At 38.5% G+C, this 27,347-nt stretch overlaps 1 protein-coding gene across 6 annotated transcripts in view; it reads right to left on the bottom strand.

Moving 5' to 3' along the window:
* Positions 1–27,347, bottom strand: part of SPAG17 (sperm associated antigen 17) — a 132,543-nt gene that overhangs the window by 61,192 nt on the left and 44,004 nt on the right. For 5 of the 6 annotated variants that reach the window (XM_070396525.1, XM_070396526.1, XM_070396528.1 and 2 more), the window contains 13 exons: positions 22,983–23,166; positions 21,479–21,673; positions 19,302–19,483; positions 15,987–16,106; positions 14,739–14,814; positions 14,189–14,301; positions 12,313–12,450; positions 12,112–12,225; positions 11,365–11,515; positions 9,202–9,429; positions 8,888–9,106; positions 3,914–3,969; positions 3,224–3,337 (listed from right to left, as the gene is read on the bottom strand). In XM_070396525.1, coding sequence (XP_070252626.1) covers positions 3,224–3,337; positions 3,914–3,969; positions 8,888–9,106; positions 9,202–9,429; positions 11,365–11,515; positions 12,112–12,225; positions 12,313–12,450; positions 14,189–14,301; positions 14,739–14,814; positions 15,987–16,106; positions 19,302–19,483; positions 21,479–21,673; positions 22,983–23,166 — 1,890 coding nt within the window. The remainder of the gene's footprint in view (positions 1–3,223; positions 3,338–3,913; positions 3,970–8,887; positions 9,107–9,201; positions 9,430–11,364; positions 11,516–12,111; positions 12,226–12,312; positions 12,451–14,188; positions 14,302–14,738; positions 14,815–15,986; positions 16,107–19,301; positions 19,484–21,478; positions 21,674–22,982; positions 23,167–27,347) is intronic. The other variant, XM_070396527.1, reaches the window with a different exon arrangement.

Below are 27,347 nucleotides of genomic sequence, written 5' to 3'. Positions count from 1 at the left end.
ACTTCCCTAGGCACTGCTGAGGGAGAGATGTACTACAGAAAAAAGGAATTGTATAAAAGTCTAATGCAGCATTGTTCAATAGAGACACAAGATAAGCCACAAATGTGAGCCACATGTAATTTTAAATTTTATAGTAGATATATTTTAAAATATTAATAATTCAATACATAATCAATACAAAAATTGTTCATTTGATATATTATTTTTATACTGTCTTTGAAATCTAGTGTGCATAGCATCTATATAGTTGAGTATACTAGTAGACATATATCATATATAGCATTCTTATAGCACATCTTGATTTGAATGCTCTACATTTCAAGTATCAGAAGCTACATGTGACTAGTGGTGACCACATTGGATAATGCAGATCTACAGACTGAATGGTTAGAAGACTAACTGACTTCTCCCCATCACTGAGCTCCTAAAACCCTGACAGGCAAGTTATGTCTTTCAGACAGGAAATTAGATTTTTTTTCCTGGAGAATCTAAATGGCCCAAGAGAACAGATCTAACATACCAACACTGATGGGTCTCTCAAGGAAATCCCTCAGCCAAATCACCAATGATGAAGTCCAGTTATTGACAACTCCTCAACTCCTCACCCCCAGACCTTATGCAGCACTTCCTGTCATATTTTAGTGTCTGGTTATTAATATGAACAAAGAGGTAAGATATCATTAGATATTGCTCTCTAATATGAAAAAATGGAGGCAAAAAATAAATCCCCCAAAAAAGAACTTGAGAAAAAAGAGACACTGCAGGGGGAAAACACTAAGACTTCAAAGGACTTTAATATCCTCATAGAGATAAGAGAAGATATGGTTTTAGGGGACGTGAACAGGATGCTATAAAAAGGTAATATAAAATTATAAATAGAACTTTAGAAAATTAAAATGATAAGACCAGAACTAGAAGACCCAGTAGAAGAATTGCATGAAAGCTGAGCCATATTCCCAGAACTAGAAGATTAAGTGTTGGAAACTAGGAGGGAAAAGATAATGAAATTGGAAGTACAGTCAGTAAGTCCAACACCAGAATCACAGTAGTCACAGGAAGAAAGAACAGGAAAAATGAGGGGGAAGGACTGTCGAAGAAATGATTATAGAACAGGCTCTGGAATATAAAGACAGGAGTTTCAAGGTTGTCCTGGGTTCACGGGTACAAAACTCAGAAAGAACCATAGCAAGTAACATCAACAGGAAGTTTAAACCATTGAACAAAGAGACCATCTTAAAAACCTCCACAGAGAAGGAAGAAACAGACTCAAACAACTGATAAGGAATCAGAATTTCATTGATTTTTCTCAAAGAGAATCCAGGAAACTAGAAGAACATTGAGGAATGCCTTCAAAGTTTTGAGGGAAAATGCTTTTTAACTTAGCATTTTACATAAAGCTAAACTGTCAGTCAAAGGTTAAGGGTAGAATTAAGATGTTTTCAAATATCCACTGCCTCAATAATTTACCTGCTATATATCTTAATTCAAGAAGCAACTGGAAGAGGTGGCCCCCTACAAAAGGAGAGTAAGCCAAGAGAGATGAGTTGGAATTCAGGAAACAGAATATCTAACTGGAAAGAGAGGCAAAGGATGTGGCCAGGATGATAAAGTAAAGGGAGCTCCCAGGACCACAGCTGTGCAGCAGGCCTAGAGGGCAAGCAGGAGTTCAGAGCATATGGGAGAGATATTACTTAGACAATAAAATTGATAGAATACTTGTTAGGTTTGAATGTATTAAAAGGAGATTTACTCTTTGATAGAGAGCTCGGGGATGAGTAGTGATAAATGCATAGTAAACAAACATGAAAAAATGAACTCCAGGAAAAATAGAAATTATATCAGAAAAGGAAATGTACTAGTAAGAATACAATACTACACAGTTCACCTGTGAATAATAATTATACAATCAAAATAAAGTAAATATTGAATACAGACCCAACCAAAAATTATGAGAGTAAACAGTGTCAGAGAATGACAAGGAGAAGTGTTAGAGTGTACTGTACGTGCAGAGGGGTGTGTGTGTGTGTGTGTGTGTGTGTGTTTTGGGTCAGGGTAGGCAGAGCTGTTTTCTCAATAGAGTCAATTGATGGTAATGCCTAAAACTAAACCTAAACAAAATATACTTGTTATTTAAAGATAACAGTTAAGTAACAAAAGAAAAAGGGAAATGGCTTGAAGGTTTTTACATCTGGGAATGTAGGCATGGGGGTGGGAGGGAGCTGCTATTTTTTGTAGGACTCTTTATAGAACTTTCTGGCTTTAAGAATATGTGGATGTAAAACTTGGGAGAAAAGTAAAATTGAAATTAAAAAGACAATAAAAAAGAGTCCAGTTTTTTACATAAAATGTAAAAGCAACAAAAGAAACTAGTTTTAGGATTACTTGTTAATATAGTGGTTAAGAGCACAAGTTCAAGGGCCAGATTTCTTGGGTTCATATTCTGCTTCTCTCACTTATCAGCATGTCACTTTGGACAAGTTACTACTGGTCAAGGTGCCTGTGTTTCCTACTACTTACCTAGTGTCTACTTCACGGGTCCTCAAACTACGGCCCGCGGGCCACATGCAAATACAAATATTGCATTTGTTCCCATTTTGTTTTTTTACTTCAAAATAAGATATGTGCAGTGTGCATAGGAATTTGTTCATAGTTTTTTTTTAAACTATAGTCTGGCCCTCCAACGGTCTGAGGGACAGTGAACTGGCCCCCTGTTTAAAAAGTTTGAGGACCCCTGGTCTACTTCATAGATTTAGTGAGAGGGTTAAATGAGCTAAAATGCATACTAACCATTGCCTAGCAGATGGTAGGCGCTCAATAAATGTCAGTTGTTGCAGGTTCCTTTGGCCTGTTAATTGCATCAGAAATCCTTTGAAATGTAGTGAAAACTGAACAGAACTGACAGGCAATATGGGGGGGCAGGGGGGGGGGGAATGAGGCTGCTTCCCCAAAACGCCTTACTTTTTTTGTCAAGAAAATATGTGCAGCAGTCACGTACATTTCTCTTTTTCTTAAAAGATTTGATGAAAAGATCCCTTTGGAAAGTACATTTTAAACTCTTTTGGAGATTCACTGCATATGTGTAGCTCAATCTGAGAAGAACTCATTTATAGCTGAAGTAAAGGGGAATATTGATACAAACTAGATTTGAGAGTGACTTGGGAGTGAACTGCTCTAAATCACACCATGACACATCAGACCTCTCCCACACACAATCCATTAATACCTGCAGCAGAACTTTAGGTTTAAAATGCTCAGTATAACTCCAGTCCATTAGACTGCGTTGCTGCGTTTTCTGAATGTCCTCTAACTCTGCTTCCACAGTCATCTTCTTGGGTTGCTAAAAAATCACAGGAATACAATTTCAGCTTTAATCTGTCTAAGTACAAATGGAGCCCTCGTGGACTTCATCAACTAGCCAGCATGCACTCCATCTAATTGTGGAAATCTGCATATGTATAAATCCATATGGCAACATTTTAGGAGACCTGCTGCCAGAAAGAGTATGCCTTTGACATTTTTTTATGGGCAACATAATCTAAATATTTTTATTGTTAGGTTATACTCTTCAGAGTCCTGTTAGCAATTATAGGCAGGTTTTCTGAACTCTCTTCAAGACAGTATTAGCTCTACACGGCTGTATGGTCAGCAGGTGTTTGTGAGGTTGCCAAGCCACATTGTCTAGAGAGGAGCATGGAGCTTGGAAGTTTTGCTTAATCGGGCTAGTGAAATTAACTCCTTTCTCTCCAGTTGGAGCTGGTCTGGGGATTTCTGAATAATCTCTCTCCTTCTCTGGCATCTGCATTCTCTTGCCAAGCTTTTTTTTTTTTTTTTTTTTTTTTTACTGTTTCTTATTCTGGGTCACGGTTTTCTCTGATGATCTTGTCTCTACACTTTTAAGAAAGTAATTTCTTACCTTTTCAAGAGAACCCGCCTTTGTGACTGCCTCATCTTTGATCTCGTTGGTCTGCTCTGTAAATCAAAGACACCAACATCCAGTTGTGTTTGGGCTTTGTTCTTGCCTTTGTCAGTGTTGTGCCTTTTTGTTGCCCATATGATCTATGTTTCTGTGCTGAAAAGGTAATTCCTGAAAGGCATGTTTCATGCCTCCAAAAAGGTGTTTGTGTCAATAACTCTAAATCAGTGTCTATCTAGAAAAGTGATACTAAACCCTTTGAAAAGAACCCAGCTTCCTATATAGACATTCCTAAATCACATCAGATATGCTGACTTCAGACTGTACTACTCACGACTATGTACCTTCACCTTTACAAGTTGCAGATATTTACTGATTAAATGGTATCAACTGCTTAGTACACACTGATTGTCTTGTCATGCTGGCAATGATCACAAAGTCTTTTCAAATGTCTGTTGGTCTATCTCATAAACCACAGACTAGGTCGGGGCAGGGGATGTATGCAGAGGAGAACTACCAGATAAATAAACATCGAATGAGAAAATGCACCTCTTCTTCCACTCATTAATCATTTATTAATGTGAAAACCATTTAATGAGCATCTATAGATATATAGATGAGTTTAACAAACGTTAGTTCAATAAATGGGTAGCTGGACTCCATGGAACCAGGGACCAATATGAGTCATGCACACTAGCTCTCCTTGTGACCCAAGAGAATCCTTATAAAACAACTGGGATTGAGATATGATACTTGGCCATGGAACAAACAGCCACATGAATGGGAAGAGAAAGAACAGAGTCCTGCTATTGGTTTCTGCATCACCATGCTTTTTTAGTTCCTAAAGTTAACAAATGTTACATATAAAAAAGAGGTCCATGATAAATTAGTTTAACATGGATAAACAAGCATCTTTACTGTGAACATCTCAAAATTTGTAATACACTTTTGGGATTATGAAACTCTAATAGAGAAATTGATAAAGTATATAGCACATTCCAAATTTGACCAAAGAAATGGAGTAGGAAATGAATTTTGTAAGGTATTTGTGGTGCTGTTGAATCACTGAGCCAACCTGACTTTTTATCACCCTTAGAATAATAGAAAATTAATACCTATAAAGTAATATATGAAAGGGCTCCAACCTCTCTCTCCAAATGCATCTCCCTCCACTCTCCCTTGTTCATTCCACTCCAGATTCACCAGCCTGATTGCTGTGTCATTAAGTTTTTGCACTTGCTTTTCTCTGTCTGGCATGCTTTGTTTTGAAATATTCATGGATTGCAAATTCTTACTTCATTCATATTGCACAATGTTACCTCTTCAAAAGCCTTCTGCCTCATACCCTGCTTCATTTTTTATCATGGAATTTATCAGTGCCTAATACTATTTAAAATAATTGACGGGGAATCTACATCATATATTGAAACTGGGAATCTATGTAGAAAGAGCAGAAATGTGGCAGAAACCCTGCAACAAAAGCTTGTTTGGGGGTAAGCATAAGATTTGTGTCAAAGAGAACCATATCTAGGCTTCCAGAGGGAGTAGTTAATTATGTCTAACAAGGAGGGGACAATGTTTTTCTTTCTTCTAGGAGCATAGCTACTTACATTTTCATTACTGGTTCCATTCTGCCTTGGGCTGCTAAAGGTGACAGCATGAATGTTCCATTTTGATTTAGAGTAAAACTATAAAGTCAGTTCAGTTCAGTATTTATTTAAATACATCCACTCAAGAGAAAACTCAGGCCAACTATAATTCTAAATAGACCATGATGTCCCATGTGTCCTTGAGCAATTGATATGAAATCTGTGGAATAAAAATTATTCTATTCTGTGGTATGCCAGATTTCCGGGAGATTTGATACTCCCTTCTGTGTTTAAGGATCCAGCAGAGAGTCTTCAGTTTAGAAAATATGTTCTGAAAAATTGTGCATTAGTTATTTTGTCAAAGGAACGAACATTCACAAACTAATCTGAACTCTTTAATAGAAGAGCAAATATCATTTTTTTTCTTTCTTTCTGATTTCAGCCTTCAACCACATAACCCTTTGACAGTGTGATTCAGTAGTTTTTGACACATCTGGAAATAGATGCGTTCTCATCCCTTTGAAAAACAGCTTTCCTAATCTGTTTTACTTTAGAGATAACAAGATCCCTCTGCAAAGCAGTTACTTTATTAAAAAAACACCCAACAAGCATAAAGGGCACATCTAAACCTATAGCCTCATGGTTATCAACTCTCAGTTTTTCATAAATATCCAATAGGCCCTGTCAAGTTCAAAAACAGTCTCAGATGGAAATCCAGTGTTTGGTTAAGAAAAGCACAAATATTCAGCCCTTCATGTCCAGGAAAAGACTTTTATATGTATTTGATGCTAAGATGGTTGTGCAAGAAATGCATTAACAATTTCTGCTTTGCTTAAAAAGATTTAAAGTGGCTGCTTTAGAAGTGTGAGACATAGTTAAGGGGAAAATGCAAGATCACCACAAAAAAACCCTCTCATCCACAATAGCCACAGTGAGGCACTAAGCTTCAATTGCCCTCCCCGGTTCAACTGTAATTGTTCCTTGATGTGGGCCCACATGTGCCATGTAGAATCCCTTCAGGTCTCAACTCCAGCTCTCAAGATTGGTCAGTCTTCAGGACACACTGATGATGTGTGTCCTGATCATTTAGGAAGTTGCTATAGCTATCTACTTTTCACCAGAATCCAGAATACCAGTTTATGTGGTTTGACCACCAGGTGGCAAAAGTTGCCTAAGGAAAACCATATACCAGTTGCTCTAAAGGAAAAAGAGCAAAAGCAAAACAAAACAAAAAACAAAGGAAAAAACCCTTAAGGTTAATATCTCCCTTGGCTTATTCTGGCTCCAAATTAATTCAAAGTGACTTATTTGTCATATGTGTATATTTCCATAGGAGGCCTTAATGCTATACCACCTCTGGTTAACTTATTGATGTACTCTATTTTCTTCCTTTTAGTTTATTTGAATTTAGTTAATCTTTAACTATTTGAAGTTGAAGTTTAATGTTTAGCTAATTAATTTTAGCTATCTTTTAAAAAAAGTATTCATTTAAATGTATGTTTAAAATATGTTCATTTAAAGCTCTGCCTATCTCCTGTTGTATCTGTGTTATATAGATTTTGATATTCAGAATTTTAATTATCATTCAGTTCAAAATATTTCCTAGTTTCTATTGTGATTTTTTCTTCAATGAGAATATACTCTGTAGTTTTGATCCTGTGAAAATTTATTGAGACTTTTTTCATGTTTTAGTATATGGTTTTAATATCTATATCTATATCTATATCTATATCTATATCTATATCATAAAAGCCTACTATGCTAAGTGTCTGGTCATCCAGTCATCCATTCAACCAATCAAAGCGTAATATGCTAATGATATGCTAAGACTGCTCAACCGCTCGCTATGATGTGCACTGACCACCAGGGGGCAGACACTCGGACCATTAGGTTAGCTTGCTGCTTGGGTCCGGCCATTTGGGACTGAGTGAGACAAGCCAGACACCCCCTGGAGCCCTCCCACGGTCCCTCCCCGGCTGGCCAACCTCCTGCATCCCTCCCCAGTCCCGATTGTGCACCAGTCGGGTTTCTAAGCCTGGCCTGAGCCCTCTGGCAATCTCCCCTCCCCCCAAGTACATAAATTTCGTGCATAGGGCCTCTAATATATATATATCTCCCTCACCCAAGGATATGTTTGAGAGAGAGAGAGAGAGAGAGAGAGAGAGAGAGAGAGAGAGAGAGAAAGGGAAAGAGAAACATCAGTTGGTTGCCTATGGTACATACCTCGAACCAGGAATTGAACCCACAATCTTTTGGTGCATGGGATGCTCCAACCAACTGAGCTAGCTGGCCAGGGCAGTATATGGTTAATATTTTTAAGATAAACATACTTATGGCATTTAAGAAGCTACAGTGTTATAGAGGCTTGAATATAGGCATATGCATTACTGTAATAAGTAGCAGGAAATGACAACTAATGCAATAAAGGAAGTGTAGACTAACTGTTACCATGGAAATGCTAAGGAGGCATTTCCAGATGGGCACATCTAACAAAGTCTCATGGAGGTGCTAGTGAAACCTAATCATCATAAAAAAGAGAACCTGAGGTGGAGCAAATTGTGGAGAAAAGGCACAGGGACTAAAAAGAGCAGGTTGTATAGAGGCAATAGGGCCTAATTCTGTTTGACTAGAGCATGAGATGAGTGAGCAAAAGGTAAAAAGTGGAGGGGGTTTTGGGAAAGTAATTTAGTACTATTGTTAAAGCATGTAAGGCAGGCCAAGGAGTTGGGTTCTATTTTGCAAATAGTAGGGAGCCACTGAATGTTATAAACAGGAAAGTAACTCAGCTGTATTTGAAGTAATTAATCTGACAGCTATATGTATGATAGCTCAATAAAAATTTAGCTTAATATTTTTCTACTTCTATACGTCCAAATATGACAATATATACAATGCTCTATTCTAGAATGAGAGGAATTACATGAGCTATAAGGAGGAGAGGAAAGGGATCAATGTTCATTGAGTATTGATTTTGTATAAAGCTCTGTACTGGGCGGTTCATTATGTTATCGCAAGTAATTTTAAAGTAATTTTTCACATAAGTACACTAACTCTGAAATACTAGTGATAAAAGTTTTGATTATGTTTAAGTTACAATAATATTATTCATAATTATATTTTTAAGTAATAAAAAATAAGCTATATTTACTAAGGTAAGAGTGGACTAAGAGGCTTTAGGAAATTTTAAAAACAAGGGTTGAAATAAAAAGGATTTATTGACTAGTAACACTCATTAACAAAGTTTAATTACACAAAAAAGTTTTTCAATTGAAATGGATAGCAATTAAAATAATGCATCTTGAATCACTCTTTTGATGTATACATTCTTAATAGGTCTACACACACACACACACACACACACACACACACACAAACGTTCACTTACCCAAGGGTTCAGGTTGTTGCTGAATCTCTAAGCTGGCCTCCTTTTCTGACGACTCTCTATTATCAGGCTCTAAGGGTTTCTCATTATTCGGGTCAGAATGCTTCATATTGTCAGCATCAGGTTGACTAGGATTTGAAGGTTCATTATTGATCTCACTATCTTGAACATATGTTGACCAATTCTGATCCATAAATATAATGTTGTCTTTGGGTTCAATATCTAATCAGTGTAAAGAAGATTCATGAGCTACCACACTAGAAAAATCAACAACCACAAAATGCAAGAATGTCTTTTGTTCCCTCCATGCAATGTACCTGTTTCGAGTTTGGCCTCTTGGGTGTTCATTTTTGCAATGTACTGTTGCCTTATCTGTTTAGCAAATCTGGCAGGGTTGTCCCATGGTATGTTGAAAATTTCAGAATCTATCCCATATATTTTCCTAGAAGGCATTAGTATCCCTTCTTCATCAACCTCAGAGAGTTTCAGGCTTTCAAAAGTAAACACTTTGAAGGCTCTTTCTACTTCATTCCAGCTCAAGGGTTCTGTAAGAAAGCAGGATCTTTCCTAGCATGCTGCTAGGAATGCTCTTACGGTACAGGGGGGCAACCAGAGGCAGGGTTGGGGGCATCCACCAGAATAACAAGGGAGTCACACCACATGGGTGTTGATCCAACTAATATGGGCTCTGCAATTCTACAACAAACATCAAAGGCACCTAATAATAAGAAAGCTACATAATGAAGATATAATTTATCAAGATAATGCTCCCCAATTACCTCATAGCTTAATAAATATTAGGTGTCCAGATTAATTCACATGGACTTTCCAGGGTACCACATTGGTAGAATATGCTTAAAACTTATTCTTTTAAAGCAAAAGCACCCTCTGTTATTGTAATTTTAAACAAAAAAATTACTCACTTGTGTCTAACATGTGCTATTATATTCAGTAGAATTTCCTCTTCATGAGGACTAGAAAAGGGCTCTTTCCACCCACTTTAACTGGTGCTATACATTCCATAACCGCACTTCAAAAGTTATCAGCTTTCAATGGGATCTATTCATTTGCATATTTACTCTTTTACACTAAGTGCATCTATCCATTCACTCACTCACTCACTCATTCATTTTTATTTTCTGTGGATTAGGCTTTCTGATAGGGGCCTGAGACTCAAAGAAAAAATTTGGTTCTTGCATTTTAGAAGTCCAAGGTAGAGGGGTGAGAGGTAGGTATTAACAACTAATCATATAAATCAATATACAAATATTTAATAATTTGCTTAGAGTTAGAAAAGAAATGAGAAGGAAGAATCTGCCCATGCTTTATTGTAAAAAAAAAGATGTTTATGTAATTTCTTATTCCTTCTTATAAGTAGGAATGTATCTTTATACAGCCTCAGGTGGAAATAGAATTTGTTTTAGAGAATGATTGTCTATAACAGTGGTTCCCAAACTTATTTGGCCTACCGCCCCCTTTCCAGAAAAAATATTACTCAGCGCCCCCTGGAAATTAATTTTTTTTAAATTTTAATAGCAATTAAACAGAAAGATATATGTATTAATGTTTCTACCTTTTTCGTAAAATATAGTAAAGAAAGGTGTAAATTAGAAACATTGAAGTTTGAAATTATGAAACTATTTATTGAACTCAGAATAGAAAGGTAATACAAAAAAAGTTAAAACAAATGCACCTGTGGCCATCACCGCCCCCCTGGATCGCTGCAGTGCCCACCAGGGGGAGGTAGCGCCCACTTTGGGAATCACTGGTCTATAACCTAAAATTCCAGCGAACTCTGCAATGAGAAGCTGATTTTAGATAGTCTTTAAAATTGATTTTTTTTTTTTTTTTTTTTTTAGAGAGAGAGGAGGGGAGGAGAGAGAGAAACATGGATCTGCTGCTTCTTGCATGCCACCTACAGGAGATCGAGCCCATAACCAGGACTTGAACCGACAAACTTTTGATGCACAACCAACTGAGTCATACCAGCCAGGGCAGATTTCAGATATTCTTAATGACCCCTCTTTCCCACCATTTTTTAAGAGCATAAAATGGCCCTTCCTGTTGGGAGAGGAGGTTCAGTGGATCAACACACCCTCAGCACCACCCTGACAGGAGGCTCTCTCCTCCATCTATCTTTCTAACTACAATAGGGATTCCCACATCATCTCCAATGATGTCAACGAGGAGATATGACATAGGGTGTGGGGAGAAAGAGAAAATAAAAAATAGACTATTCTTGTTATGGAAACACAGTAGAGCCAAAACCCAGTGCAGCAAATTGAAGAAGGTTAAGCATTGTAGCTATCATAGTATTGCTAACAACATTATTCAGGATAAGAAAATTGTAGTCAATCAAAATACCCACCCTCAGCCTCTGAAAGGTCTTTCAACAATCAAAATACTTTAGGGTGTAATCTAAAGAGGCACACAAGACCGTAAGTGAATGAGTTTAAGCTAAGGTAGAGCAGTATACTCACCATTTGTACAAAAGTGCATGAGCTCATGGATTGTAGCTAGACGTTTTGTGCTATTCCATGGTGGGGGCAGAGGGAACTCAAGAAATTCCCACAGTGGCAACTTGGACTGCATCTCTTGCTCAATTTGAATTGGGTCAAAATTCTTTTGGTCCTGATGAAAAAGAGCAGCACAACAGAAGACATTAAAGCAGCTGCCAAGTGACTCATGCATATGGAGAAGGCAAAACATAATACCTTCCCTCTCATTATTTGGGAACAGGGGAAATCACTGGTAACTGGGGGAGACAAACTATTGGTATTTTGCTGAGGGTCACAAAAGCTAGTTCTCACTTTGCCAGAGGTTCCTGGTACATAGAAATGACAGCTTCTTCATTCACAGTGACAAACTGCCAAAGTCTCATATGTACTCCTCTCTCCCTTCTGAGAGTCTTTTCTGGCCTCTACTAGTTTTTCATATTAGCAGATATTTAAAGCAAATAACTATAAAGTTTTAATGCAAATTTGGCATAGCCATAATCAATGTGATGATTAATTGGACCACTATAATTTGGCAAGCTTTCTTTGCTGACATAATTTCTCCCTTATCCATTTCCGTTTTCTGAGCTCTCACTTTGCAAACAGGTATTTATTTTGTGTATTATGTGTAATTGGCATTGGCAAGGCTATCAGATTAAGATTTCTTTAACTGAGTAATTACAAACGGGTTTTCCTGAGGCAGTCATCTTCAGGTAGGTGGGTTATTAGTACCTTCAGTGCATACTTCTTGTGGGCGTGCACATCGTGGTAATTCAGCAGCAAAGGGCCTCTGGGCGCTGCTTTGCTTTCACTTTCTTCTTGAGGAAAAAATATCTTATGGAGATTCTATTCAAATGGAAATAATACTGATTTAAAGAGAGGATTTATACTTTTTCAAAGCATATAAGCACTTGGCTCTCTCAGGCATCTGACCTTTTTCTCATTCTCGGTGAGGCAGAGAGAGGGCAGGATGGACACAATGTGAGCTGCGATTCTGTGATCCAGCCCATCGGCTCTGGGCGGCAGCTCCACCAGACTGGGTGGGATGAGGTCTTTTTCCGTTGCCACAACCTGTTATGATAAAGAATTGGGAGGAATTGGGTTAATGGTCAGCTCTTTATGATATTCATGTATTTCTATTGCTCTTAGTAAAAACCAGGCAGTTTCCACAAATAAAATACAGTACTTAGACAAAGTGGCAGTATAATTACCACTGACTAAAAAAAATATAACTTTAATATATGTATTAGAATAGATAACAAAATATAAATGGTAAACAAGAAAATTTTCTATGATAGAAATCAAAATAACAGTATAATTTTTTTCATAATGATTTACTCTTTCTCTTAAAGCAAAAGAGTAATAAATATTTATTGAGTGCCTTCAGATTTAATAAATATTTATTGAGTGCCAACCAAATGCCTAGCACTATGTGGTCCACCTTCATGTACATTATCTCATTTAAGCCTCACAATAATGCTCTGGGTGGACTAGATATTATTTTCCATTACAGAGAAAGAAGCCAAGGGGGACTGAAGTTAGGTGACTGGCTCAGGCCCAAGGCTACTGACTTGGAGGAACTGGGGTTCAGGTCAAGTCCTCATTTTTTCTTTAAGATAGAAAAGTTACAGATGGATGGTGAGGTCAATAAAGGGCAAGAGTCTCCTGCATAAGGAGAAAGTGATGTCTTAAAAGATTGCACGCCTACTTTTCCACTCAGATGGACTGGTTTTAAGTAGTAAGCAGTTTCTGCCACTTACTATTTGGACAAGTTACTTAACTTTTTCATGCCTCAGTTTTCTTATCTGTAAAGTAAGAAATAAAAATAGTTCCTGTTTCATAGGGTTGTTTGAAGGATTAAATGAGTTAATAAAAAACTCTTCTCAAATACATATTAAAAATTCACCAGTGACCATGTACACCAAATCACTCAAAAAATCCAGATAATTAAAAAATATTTTAAACATGCATATCATGTTTACTAACCATAACAAATAGTGTCAATAAAAAAAAAGAAAAATCTTTAGAATTGAAAACATCAGGATGTAGCCAAAGAAATACTCAGAGGGAAACATGTAGACTTGTGTGAAGTAAAGGAGAGTAAAAATAAATAGAATAAGCTTTCAATTAAAATGAAATACAAAATAAACCCAAAGAAAGCAGAAGGACATAATCATGATAAGTGAAAAAAAAAAAAGTAAAAAGGAGTTGATCAATGAAACCAAATGCCGGTTCTTTGAAAAGACAAATACAAATAGATATATCATTGACATCCATGATCAATATAAGAGAGGGCACAAATAAATAAGATCAGTGATAGAAAAGGGATATAACCAGATATGAAGGGAATTTAAAAATGCATATAAGTGAATAAAGAACTTTGTACGATATGCAAAACACAAATAAGATTGACATATTTCTAAAAAAATACAAATGTCTGAAGTTGGCCTCGGAAATAGAAAACTCTGATTAAATCTACAAGTATAAAAGAAATGTTAAAGATAGCTAAAGACCGTTAAACACCTTATCCACCTATCCAACTCCTTTTTCTCTTTCATTAAAATAACAAAAGACATGGATAGTTTTAAGGACAGGTTTACTAAACTTGAAGGAATGCTATAGAAACAATTCCAGAGCATAGCAAAAGAAAGGGGATTGAAGATCAAAGCAAACTTTAGTTTTATCTAAAATGTTCTAATCTTTGTATAGGAAAATGCATTCAGGTATTATGTATGTAATTTTAAAATCATTTTTAAAAAATGGAAGCAAGGAGAGAGGCAATGACTGAACAGGTTGATTATTCACCTACCTGTTCCAGCATACAGTGCAGTATCAGGGGCACAGAAATGAATTCTTCCGGAATTGGATTCAGCAAATCATTGTAATATCTCATGTCTACTTCCGTTGTGATGACAGAAGCCACTGTAAAATAGACAAAATGTTATTGCTCAATCAAGTTGCACTCTCCAGGTCTTCCAGCAAAATCTCATCCACTGATTCAGACTATGACCCTGCAGTATCAGGCAGAGGATCTGCAGGGGAAGGGATGACTAAAAGCAGTACAGTGGACAGTCACTATTCCAAAGCCCCAGCTCATGGCCTAGAGCAGTGGTTCTCCACCTTCCTAATGCTGCAACCCTTTAATACAGTTCCTCATGTTGTGGTGACCCTCAATTTCATTGTTACAAATTGAACATAATTAAAGCATATTGATTAATCACAAAAACAGTATGTAATTATATATGTGTTTTCCAATGGTCTTAGGCGGCCCCTGTGAAAGGGTCATTCAACCCCCAAAGGGGTTGCGACCCACAGGTTGAGAACCGCTGGCCTAGAGCCTCCAACAACAGGTCTCATACGTGCTGATGGTAGAGCTTGTAATTCTTCATTTTGTGCTTTCTTCTTCCCAGGGGTTGGGGCAACAGGTTGTGGAGCCTAAAAGAAGAAGAATTATAAAGAAACAACTGAGATGTCCAGCTGGGAGATGCTTTCGTCTAATGTGGGTCTGATGGGATCTGACAGGATCTGAGATTGTATGATTATGTTCCCACCACAAAATCATTTGCTGATATTAGGCTCAAACAAAAGGAAGAAGTTAGTGGGTACAGACACTTTCCCATTTTTCGTAACAGAGCTCACTAGCCAGGAATGTGATGGGGAGAAGGGGCACTGAGAGTCAAAAAGCTTTTCCTCCCGGGGTGACTCCGAATCATGCCATTCTCCCTCTCAGAATCCTTCAATGGTCCCCATCACCTTTAGGAGGAAACTCAGACTCTTTAACTCAGCACCAGTGGGCATCCTGGCTCCTATCCAGCTTTAGTTCATGCTATTGTTCGCCACTGTGCCCATATGGCCTGAGGGCACTGACCCACACCGTGGTCCTGGTTTGTACCATAATAATTCTTTTCTTTGACCTCCATGTCTTCATACATCTCTGCCCCTTTCTTGAGAAGGCCAGTCTGTCCCTTTCCCTCATCTGGCTTTGCCTTAGGCAACTTCTACCCAGCCTTCACCACATCACTGACCTGCCTGGTAAGGTTTTCCTGCCTCCTCTCTCTTTCCTACTCCTCCAGACCAGGGTAGGTGCCATGTTTTACGGCTTCTCCTTCTGAGCTGACTGTGCTGAAACTGCTCTTGACTTGACTGCTGTCCTCTTTAAAAGTTAACCTCCACAGGAGGACAGGGGAGGAGTCTTGCTCATTGTTGCACTGTCAGAACTCGCACAGCATTAGCACATTATAGGTGCTAAGCAGATATCATCATTAACTGACTGCCAGCTCTCCTTGTTCCAGACCACTTACTGCACAATGGGCTGGGAATGGTGGGGCACCTGCATGTGGCAGGGAGCTGGGGAGCTTGTAAAGCCCCCACCACATAGGTACCCTTTCAGACTGTCCCTGAGGGGTCTTCCCTCGTTCCTATCCTCACCTATTAAATCCCAACAGGTAGTATGACCTTGCTACAAGTATTTATATGATGTTTTCTTCATATGTTTTATAAAAGTGAAAATTAAGTTGTTCAGTTAATCATTCCATTCATGAAAAGACACTTGAGCACGTGCCTACTTCAGAAGTTAGCGTGGCTTCTAAGATAGGTTTCTCACTAACCACGTGTGGGACCTTAATCAGCTGCATGCTCTCCAAATAGTGCTGATGTTGCCTTTTCCAGTCCAGGGTGTCGTACATCAAACAGGCAATGCTCTCAAAAATGATCGTGCCCAATTCCAGCTATAGGCGACAGAATTGGCGAAAATCAGTTACTCATTTCATATTGTTGGAATCAGATGTATGGTGTGTATCTACCTTAACAGCTAAACCTAACTTAAAAATGTTTTTTTCTTTTTCAATTACAGTTTACATTCAATATTATTTTGTACTAGTTTCAGGTGTATAGTATAGTGGTTAGACAATCATATACTTTATAAAGTGTTCTCCCCCATATTTCCAGTACCCACCTGACACTGTACATAGTTATACAATACTGTTGACTACATTCCCTATGCAGCACATCCCATGACTGTTTTGTGACTACCAATTTACATTTCTCAACCCCTTCACCTTTTCCACCCTGACCTCAGCCCCCACCCCTCTGGTAATCATCAGTCTGTTCTCTGTATCTATGAGTCTGTTTCTGTTTGGTTTGTTTGTTTGTTTGTTTATTTATTTATTTATTTATTTATATTGTTCTTTAGTTTCCACATATAAGTGAAATCATATGGTATTTGTCTTTCTCTTACTGACTTATATCACTTAACATAATGCCCTCTAGGTCTATTCATGCTGTTGCAAATGGTAAGATTTCATTCTTTTTTTATGGCTGAGTAGCATTTCATTATGTAAATGTAACACTCATCTATTGATGGGCACTTGGGCTGTTTCCAGATCTTGGCTGTTGTGAATAACGCTGCAATGAACACAAGGGTGCATACATTCTTTCAAATTAGTGTTTTGGTTTTCTTCAGATATATGCCCAGAAGTGCAATTGCTGGGCCGTAAAGCAGTTCCATTTTTAATTTTTGGAGGACCTTCCACACTGTTTTCCACAGTGGCTGCACCAATCTGCATTCCCACCAACAGTTCATAAGAGTTCCCTTTTCTATACACCTTCTCCAGCACTTATTTGTTGATTTATGATGACAGCCATTCTGACAGGTGTGAGGTGATATCTCATCGTCAAACCTATCACTTTTTATAGGAAAGCACTTCCCCAACCACTGAATCCCAGCCATGGCACCTGAGTCTTCCTTTGTTGAACTGTTCTTGTTCACTTCCTTTTGGAAGGCCTTATGGCTACCGAATATTGTTAAGAGCCGAATTAATGCTTGAACTGAGTGAAAAGCACCCTATTCATTCGTTTCAGCAGTGTGGCTTATTTTCTCGGTACCTCAGTTCCTAAAACAGCACATCAGATAGGTAATTTCTACTTCCTCAGCCCAAGATAAGCTGTGCATGGTTTCTTGCTGGTCTATGCAAGAGGCACATAGGAAGCATTGCACAGCTTTGACATCATCCGTGCAAGTACACTGCAGTGTGTGCAGTCAATATTTCTTCCTTTCCTCCCTGCCTCCCCTTTTCTTTCACCTGTGCTACCTTAAGGGGAAAAAAAACGAAGAAATCCTGATAGACCACCGCTCCTCTAATACCCACAAATTTTATGATCTGGCAGGTCAGTTATAAATCAGATGCTTCTATCACCTGGGCTTTCATTTCCAGACATAGAAAGGCACTGCTATCACTAGGTCTGTCTGCTTGAAAGCAAGGGAGGATTCAATAGGCTCATCCTATGTCTGAGCTGAAGAGGTAGGTAGGGTGAGATAGCTTCATGTGGGGCCCGTGAGCACAGTCTGGCAGGAGTCAGGGCAGTGTCTAGCTCGGCCCATCTTCACAGCACACCTGTCAGTCTGGTCTTCAGGTGTCTACTCTCATTCTGTGCATTCTTCAGTTAAGCTTCAACCTGGTATTTACCCAAAGCCTGGCATCAAAAAATGTTTTTGTTTTTTTGTATTTTAAAGAAATATAGTAAAAGTTCTGCCCAGTGACCTCTTAGTCTAACTAGTTAATTTATTTTTAAATCAAACAGCAAATCATATGCTAAAAGCCAGAAAATTATTTCAGCAACCAAGGTCTTAACTTGAGATGTTACAGATGTCTTACACGAGCAAGTTAGCACTTCTTGATGGGCATTTATTTGATGTAAAGCTTTCATTACCTTGGTTGAGCAGAAATACAGCCTGCCTGTTTGCAGCCAAAGGTACTAATGCTTTCCTTCCTCCACAGAGGAAGAAGGCTCTTTGTCTGACTCCTGCCTTGGATATGAGGCCATTAGCAACTTAAAGACATAGCTGCGAGTGTGACATCATATATCTATACCATGTATCTAGTCTACTTCTACTAGAAGTAGCTGTGTGTTTTTTTTTAAAAAAAAATAAAATCAAATTAATTTTTAGAGAGAGGCAGGGAGAAAGAGAGAGAGATCAATTTGTTGTCCCACTTATTTTTGCATTCATTGGTTGATTCTTGTATGTGCCCTGATCAAAGATTGAACCCATAACTTTGACATAACCAATTTTGCCTAGAACAAGCTCTGTCTTTAGCTACAGCTTTTCTACATTCAGCTTCATTTTCCAAGTCTAGGACAAAGCAAATATATATTCTTACTATTAGCAAGTTATCAGACCTAAGTGTTCTGTTTCTACACAGTGACAGCTAATGCCTTTTGTTGGCAGTCTTTATAACTCAAATTGATCTACTATTGCTACTTATTCAAGTCCTGTCCATCCTTGGAGATTCAAATCTGGGCCTCCCTCCTCAGTGTTATCACTTACTTCATTCACCAAGTGCACACCGATCTCAAGAAAAAAGAATCAGGGACTCTCCTAATGAGCAAAGTTCATGCTCCAACTCATGGCCATGGACACCTACCCTTTGGCTCAGAAACTGTTCTAGGCTGTGATCCCGCTCTCCTCAGGTTTTTTGGTGATGTTTTTTTTTTCTTGGCAGCTATCCAAGTCCCTGACCACAGACATTCATCTACCGCCCCCACCCTGCTTTGCCCAGCTCCCTTCAGAGCACTCACTTCATGTGGTCCCTCCCAAGAATCTGCTTTCAGTTCAGCTGAAATACATCACCCTGCAGGATTGAGCCCCCCATCTTGGTGTATTGAGACAGTGCTCTAACCAACTGAGCTTACTTGGCCAAGGCTCTTCATCTACCTCTTATTCTTTGTCACTAATTCATACACTGAAAGCTATAGATTCAGTCTATAACCATTACTGGGCATTCAATGCTCTCATTGTCTTGAAGATAAAGGACCAAACCTTACCTATAGTCTATGATCAGTAAATATCTGTGGAAGGAAGGAATGGGTAAATGGAACCAGTGTCCATGTGCACAGCACTCACTCTATTTATTGCGGGTACTCACCATCATCTGGCTGTCCGACCAGTCGGAAGGAAAGTCATCCGCCTTGACTGTATATTTAAATCGAGCAACATCAAAGAGATTTGTTTCAGGCTTCTCATTATTCAGGATCGGTTCCAAGTACTTCCAGAAAATGTCAAGTTCTTTTATGGCATTCTCTTTCTTCAATTTTTCAGCTTCTATAGCTAATAATAGCAACATGTTTATACTACAAAATGAGAGTGTTGAATTTCTTCCCACTATAAGTGGACATGGCACGTCATATGCAATGCAAGATGTCTTATACAGTTCCAGAAAATGCAAAAAAAGAAATGCAATTTTGAGAAGACTTTGGACCTGGACTATATGATTATGAAAGCATAGGATTTTACTTCTTAAACTGGTGTTAAATATGAGCTTGTCCTATCCCATTCATCTTACAGTTGAGGCCCTGAAAGATTATGATACGGTTACATATTTTGGAGCTAATATGTTCAATATTTTTATCACTTCACATTGCATTTGTTAAGGAGCAGTTTTACTGCTCAACGACTTTCTGACCAAGTTAGTGTTTATTTGCTGCATAACTAGTTACAAATGCAAATAATTTGGTTCTTCTTTCCCAAATGGCTAAAAACAAACTGGTTCACCAATTTATGCCTCACTTAACTCTTGATCATATCAACATAAACACTGGCTTCTCTGGGCATTTGTGCTCTGACTATAAAATAATGATAGTTTTCCACATAGTTACACTTGAAAATTTAAAATACTTATGTTTATTATATCTATAGCTAAAATAGGCTCTACTACCAATATCTCATTAGTCTACTTAAAGACTATTTTTCTATTATTTATTTTTATAAATTAAATAATTTGTATAGAGAGACTATGAAGTTTATGCAGCATTCCTCTCCTCCCCCCTACACACACACACACACACACATACACACACCCCTACACACACACACATACACACACACCACCACCACCACCACCACCACCACTACTGGCTCCAATAATGAATTATTTAATGTTACAAATATCTTTGAAATAGAAGTATCTAGGTTTGAATCTCTACTCTTACTTAATAGCTGCCTCTAGGCAAAGAGTCCTTATTGGGAAAATGGAAATGAAGCACATTTCTGAAAACTATATGAATCATTGCATGTAGCAAATAAATGATAGCTATTATCATCATCAGTGGCAGCAATTTCTTACTTGGAACAGGAATTTTAAAAATGTAGTGTTATAGAAAAGGGGATGTAGCTGCATAAGTTACAAAACACCATGCAAATGGTATTATTAATAAATAACAATAGAAGTAACAGTAGATGGCAGAATGAGCTTGGACTTCTGGGTCACATGGGCTTATCTACCAAATCCCAGTTCTATCGTCTAATGGATGCAGCAGCATTTTGTTCCTTCCCACAGAGGTGGTCAGGCACAAAGCCCTTAGTCAGCGGTTCTCAACCTGTGGGTCTCGATCCCTTTGGCGGTCGAATGACACTTTCACAGGGGTCACCTAAGACCATCTTGCATATCAGATATTTACATTACAATTCATAACAGTAGCAACATTACAGTTGTTAAGTAGCAACGAAAATAATTTTATGGTTGGGTCACAATATGAGGAACTATATTTAAAGGGCCAGAAGGTTGAGAACCACTGCCTTAGATGAAGAGCTCCAGGCTCCAATGACTGAATGGTAGTGTGGTGAGGGCTTCATCCCATAACTCACTACTTTAACGCCCGGAAGATAAGGTGCCCCTTCTGCGTAATCACAATAAGTCAGGAGCAAAGCACAGCAAGCATCCAAGGCCATGATCTCCCTTGGGCCACTTGGTGACTGTGGCTTCTGGAAGAATGGAATCTCTACAGCAGATCTACCCACCCCAGGCTCTAGGTAAAAGTTATAGATCAAATGTGCCAGAGGAATGTAGTTGGATAAGCAAGTCTTTTGACCTGCCATCTATGTTCTCTGTGGCTGTATAGCGATATAAACACTGAAGATGATTTTAATTTGCAAAATTTACAACACCTGGCTAGTGCAAGCAGAATAAACATTGAATCCAAGTCTTGAAAGGATTTCAGAACGTATGTAAGGTATGACTATGTTTTGGACAGAAACTTGCATTTGTACTTTAAGGACAGCGGGGAATATTGAAGGACCCAGTAAGTTGTGGAGCAGGCTGCATACCTTCTGGCTGAAGAACAACTTCCTGCTGCTGGCTAACTGCTGCCAGGTGTGCCTGCAGAGGTTCGTAATTCTCTGAAGATATTTTTATCACGCTGCTTATGGGAACGCCGAGTTCAGTCATGATCGCTAATAGCTGAGGATTGTTGAAGCCCACAACTATAATGTAATGTTGGGCACCATCATCTGGCTCGTCATCTGTCCACAATACCAGAAAGAAAAGGAGGTGTCACTTTAAAAGAACAGGTTGCACTCAGCCCGTTCCATGGCTGTGTACATTATGTATGCGTTTACAATCCCCTGGCTTGCCAAAATCAGTCCAGCTGGCTGGAATGCAGTCCTAACTGGTTCTCATTACTGCCCTTCCAGTAAGAAGGCTGAAGCCATTTTACAAAATATTAAATCACTTTTGCAAATGAGACATAGGCGTAATAGGAGGACAAACACACAGGGCCTGTGGTCATGGAAAATGTGTGCTTAGGATTTTGTTTAAAAAAAACCCAAAGTTTAGGCTGTGATTTTTTTTGTTTCTAATCTCTTTTGAGCAACATCTGGATTTACTCCTGAATTACGAGTAGCTGCAGCTTTGTGGTATTTTATAAGGAGAGGTGTTTACAGGAGAGGGAAATATTGAATATGGACATGCCCCCTACCAAAGTATTCCGGGTATTTATGTCAATAGGTGTGAATGCTGAGTGTGGGTTAGGCAGCAGCTATTGAGAATGGATGGTAACTGAAAACGTTATATCCCACAATATCCCACTAAGATCAATTTTAAAATAGAGCAATAGGTGCACACACTTTTAATTCTCGGGTAATGATTTTTATTCTATCACTAAACAAGTCAGCATTGATATTGCCCATGGAATCCATGTCAGTGCTTCTAAGCCTAGTTAATGCATTTCGAGCAGAGATAGACATGGGGTGAGGGATGGGAAGGCCTGCCATCTCATTTACATGCTATGCAAATAATAACAGGTAGCTCCATTTGGACTCATGGGAAGGTGGCAATGAATTGCTCATAGTTATCTAATTGAAATCATTTCTATACCAACAATCTAAAAAGGAAGAAACTTCAAGTTTCTCTAAGACACACTGATAGTTGGAGAAGTTGAGGCCAGGAAGCTCTGAGTCCCACATTAATGTCTAATTTTTTTACCACTGTATTTCACTCATGACAATAACCACTTTTTACTTTGCTTTGTAATTATGTCTGCCTTTTAAAAAACGTTCCTAACAAGATAGTAAGCTCCCCAGTGCCACAACAGCTCGCTCATTATTTCATCCTTTATGTGTATTATGTAAATGTGCCCATGGCAAGACAGGTGCTAAATAAATATTTGCTGAAAACATAGATGAATTGCAAATAGAACTATTTTTCTACGAGGGGGTGATGGGTAGTATGTGATTTTTGGTTTTATAAACAGTGAAAAGGCTGGGGAATTGCTCTCAGTAGGTGATAAGGCAGGGAGTGAAAGGCAATCAACATGAGGAGCAGCTTACTGACCGATGTAAACTTTGATCCCATCTTCCTCTCCCCTCCGTTTTAACTGGGTGGTCTTTTTCACTATTGTGCTCGCCTCAGGCTGGTCCTTCCCCTTTCCTTTGGCAGCTTTGTCTGCGGCCTTCTTTTCCTTGGGAGTTTTCGCTTTCCCTTCATCCTTTTCTACCTTAAATCTGTCTTCTGTGGCCTGAAAAGAGAGAACATTTTTTCTTCCAAATCATACAGTGAGCAAGCAATGGTTTTTCTACTGTCAGGTGGACTCAGTTTATTTCAGTTAATCACTGTCTACTCATCTATTCAATCTTCAGGCCAGGATAGTGGAGATCTGGCTGAGCCTAAGTGGTGATGAGGCACATCTATGCACGAGGAGCGGAGGGGTGGGTGCTAGGAGACTGTATCAATATTTACCCCCCTCCTTCACAAAAGTATTTTAAAATATCTATAAATGTTGATTCACTTCTTTAAATAACTTTTTTAAATTATAAAAAATATTATTCCTGAAAATTTGGGAAAGATATACAGAATTTACAAAAATCACCATAATTCCATCATCCAGAGAAAATGAGTGGAAGATGATATTTAATGCATTCTTTAAATTATGTTTATGCATCATTTTTATATAATCGTTACTGTTTTCTCTATACAATTCAGTGTTCTGTGTTTTCCATTAACAATGATGCATCTTCAGTTGGCAGGATTTCACTCTGTAAAGAATTTCCCAGGTAGAGCAGTTATATCTGCACTGCATGGTAGCATCTGGATCGTTCTGCTGTGAGAAGGCCCGGTGCAGACCCTGTATGGTAGAAACAGAAGCAAAGGGAGGCACCTTGTCTTCCCAGGAGCCAGGTCCAGGCAGAGAAGCCCTTGGGAGGTTTCGGAGCATGTTCTTTGCCCTACCCAGTCCCTTTTTCTCCCCCAGGGCTGACTCCAGTGGCGGTCTTCCTACTTGTGTTCCTTACTCCTCTCGCCCCCCATACTTGAGAACTGAACCAGGACAGTCCCCTTGACCCTCGGGTTCTGGACAACGATTGACTGTTAACCTCTAGAATTCTACTTTGGTCCAAAGGTAAAGCATCCTTTTATTACCAAGCTCCGAGCACACAAAGGTCACCTCCCATCTCCTCTCCTTTTCCTCAGCTCTCTCTCATTCTGAATAAGCCCCTCCAGGACATATGAGCTTATGCTTTGCAATTTAGGGGCAGGTTAGGGCAAAGTGAGCCTAAATAGCAGAGTATTCAGAAAATTGGCCCCTCCTAAATCATATGCTACTATTTGTTTACCCTTCTTCTTTGACCCTCTTCACTGCTGGCTAACATAGCATGCATACTCCTATTTATTCTACGGTGATCTGCTCACAACTTGAAGAACTCAGAGGCAAACTCTTGCCAATTCAAGACAAAAATATCGGAGGGTGTATCTAAAAGGACCCTCTTTCCACCATGTTTAGGGAATACATGTTCCTCAGCATATGAAGGGAGACTCAAGTTCATTACAAAGTACATTTTATTTAAAATGCGACGTGTACAAAAAGCATCTGGGTGCCTCCTACTGTGAGAAGGCCTTGGATAGGCACAGGGATTTCTTAACCAGTTAAGCTACATAGCAGATGGTGAGTTCTTGTCTTAGCAACAACCAAAAATAGTATGAACATTTGATGTACTCAGTTGAGTATCAAGTGACACCTATTTAAAAATTCTTAATCTTGTTAGTCTCACTTTTTAAAGGGAAAAATACAAATTCTCCCTGTCTGAAACATGGCAGCATAGTTATTTGATACTTCAAATATTTTAGGTTGTATTTTATTCTAAATGACTCCTTGATGTATTTGTTCTGTTATTCCTCATAATGAATGGAAGGTAAAAGTCAGTGGAACTATTGGTACATCACTCAACTTCATCTTATTATTTTGGTGAATAGTGCTTCTTCATATTTGTATATAATTTTGTGTGTGTGTGTTTTATATGTTCTATCATAATATTCCCACCAAATATTATTAAGGACGTAGGTAAAGACCATACTCATGGAGGTTATGTGACTAAGCCATTCCATCATTATGTGGCTTATGAGAAACTGGCTCTGTGTCCTGAATGCTACTCTGATTCTCTGTCAAGATATCACTATACTTCATAAACAATCTATTCTACTAGTCACAGGTGAGAGGACAAGAGATGGGATGAAAGAAATGTATGGTGTCAAATAAGTTTGAAAGACAGACTAAACAGACTTATTTTCCTGAAACTGCCCATTTGTAATAAGCTAATGTGCTATGAAATCTCCAAAACTTAACACAGTGATCTCCAAGTTCATTTGACCAGAGGACTATTTTTAAAAAAAAATGGAGAACAGGGTCTAAATGGATCTAGAACCTGTTTTGGATACACAAGGTTATGGGGACGTTTAGGGGCTCAATTAATCAATTGCTATAAACCTATTCTAAGGAAATTATTTTAAAAAATCAAGAGTTCTATACTATAAAGTTGTTCATCAAAACATTGTTTTTTTTTGGAAAAAATATGTAAATAATTGAAATGCTCAACAATAGAGGAATAATTAAGAAAATTATGGTAGTCCATAGAATATTATACAACCAGTAAATTAATACATATGAATGCTGTGTGGTAAGGAGTAAAAAATATATTAATTTTTAAAAAGCTGAATAATTTCTTTTTACAATGATTGCAGCTATATAAAGAAACTAATCCACAGAAAGGACAAAAGACTATACCAAGTTGTTGATTGGTTATGGCATTATGAACATTTCCTTTTTCCGTTTCTCTATTTTATATTTATTCTTTGCCCTCTGCTCTCCTCCTCACTTTCCTGACAAACAGAAAATATAATGGATGGGACTGAGTTAGGAGCCTGCAGTAGTGGTGGTGAGGTGGTGGGTCTGATGTCTAATGCCTGTCTCCTGCAGGACTCTATGAGATTCAGAGGCTTTAGCAACAAGATCAGCCAATGTTATTATCCCTCAGCAATTTTCAACCTTTTCCATCTCATGGCACACATAAAATAATTACCAAAATTCTGTGGCACACCAAAAAATACATTTTTTCCCCAATCTGACCAAAAAATTATTTTGATTCATTCACACCAGACAGCTATTGTCATGTTGGCTGTTGTCATTATTTTATGTGACAATCTAAGGGAAAAGGGGTCAGTGTCCCTGACTAAGCAGTTAGGTATTGCGTGTTTTAAACATTCTTGTGGCACACCAGTTGAACATCACTGTTTTACCTCAATATCCAGAAGGGTAGAGAGAAGGGGCAAGAATGTTTAGAATAATTCAGAAAGTCTAGTTCTAAGAGATTCCCACAGAGACCAGGTCATTTCTGGGTGGGGACAGGACTGGAAATGAAATCAGGATGCCCTTGGAATTGGTGGTCAGTTAGCTCAGTGGTCTTTATCTTTGCTGAGCTTAGTTACTTTCCATGACCTGTCTCTGCACTTAACCTTGGGATGCTGTATGCATGCAATTAGTGCGACCAGCTGGCTGTTGGCAGATCACTGAATAGAGCCTTTGCTGTCACAGGGAAATATCTCTGGCAGGCACTCTACTGGTTTTGAGCCAAGACAGCCACTCTGCATTAATATCGAGACACACTGGGGAGGGGTATGTAGAGTGGTAAGAGCATGGTCTTTAGAGTTTGACAGTTTTGGATCTGAATTCCAGCTCCACCTCTGAGCAGCTATTCAGCCTTGGGAAAGTTACCTAACTTTTCACACCCTCAGTTTCCCCATCTGCAAACTGGGAATACTACTCTGTACTTCATAAAGTTGTTTAAGAACTTAAATTATATAGCTTGTGTGAAGAGCTTAGGATAGTGCCGAACAGTCAATAATGGTAGCTAATTATTATTAGCTGCTGTAATTGTAGCTATTTGTATTTTAAAATACTGCTCAATTTTAAATATGTGTTTCTGCACATTTTTTCATGAAGTCTATAGAATGTTTTTTATTTATTAAAGGATCCCAATTTGCAAAGCACTTTTATTTTACAGAAGTGCCAGCCAGTGAGTCATTTGTCACGAATTGTTGGATTTTGCAGCTTTTTAGATCCCAGTTTTGATGGTAGTATCCCCATTTCAATAACCAGCCTTAAAGAATTCCACCGAGCCAGTGAGGCAAGTTACGCCTTCCCTAAATCCGCAGGGTCCCTCTAAACCAAGTTCCTGCTCTTCCTCTGTTTGATTTCTTGAAATAGTTTCTGAATATTTTAACCACAACTAAATCAAAACTAACCAGCCTATAATTTCCTGGTATGTCCCTATGGTCTTTCTTTTAAAGCAAACACACACACACACACACACACACACACACACACACACACACAATGGCATTACATTGGCTGGTTTCCAGTGCTTCAGG

Source organism: Myotis yumanensis, unplaced genomic scaffold (genome assembly GCF_028538775.1).
Source record: "Myotis yumanensis isolate MYYU_CA2020_CCGP unplaced genomic scaffold, mMyoYum1.0.hap1 SCAF_17, whole genome shotgun sequence".
Lineage (NCBI taxonomy): Eukaryota > Metazoa > Chordata > Mammalia > Chiroptera > Vespertilionidae > Myotis > Myotis yumanensis.
This window is presented reverse-complemented; position numbering and strand designations above follow the sequence as displayed.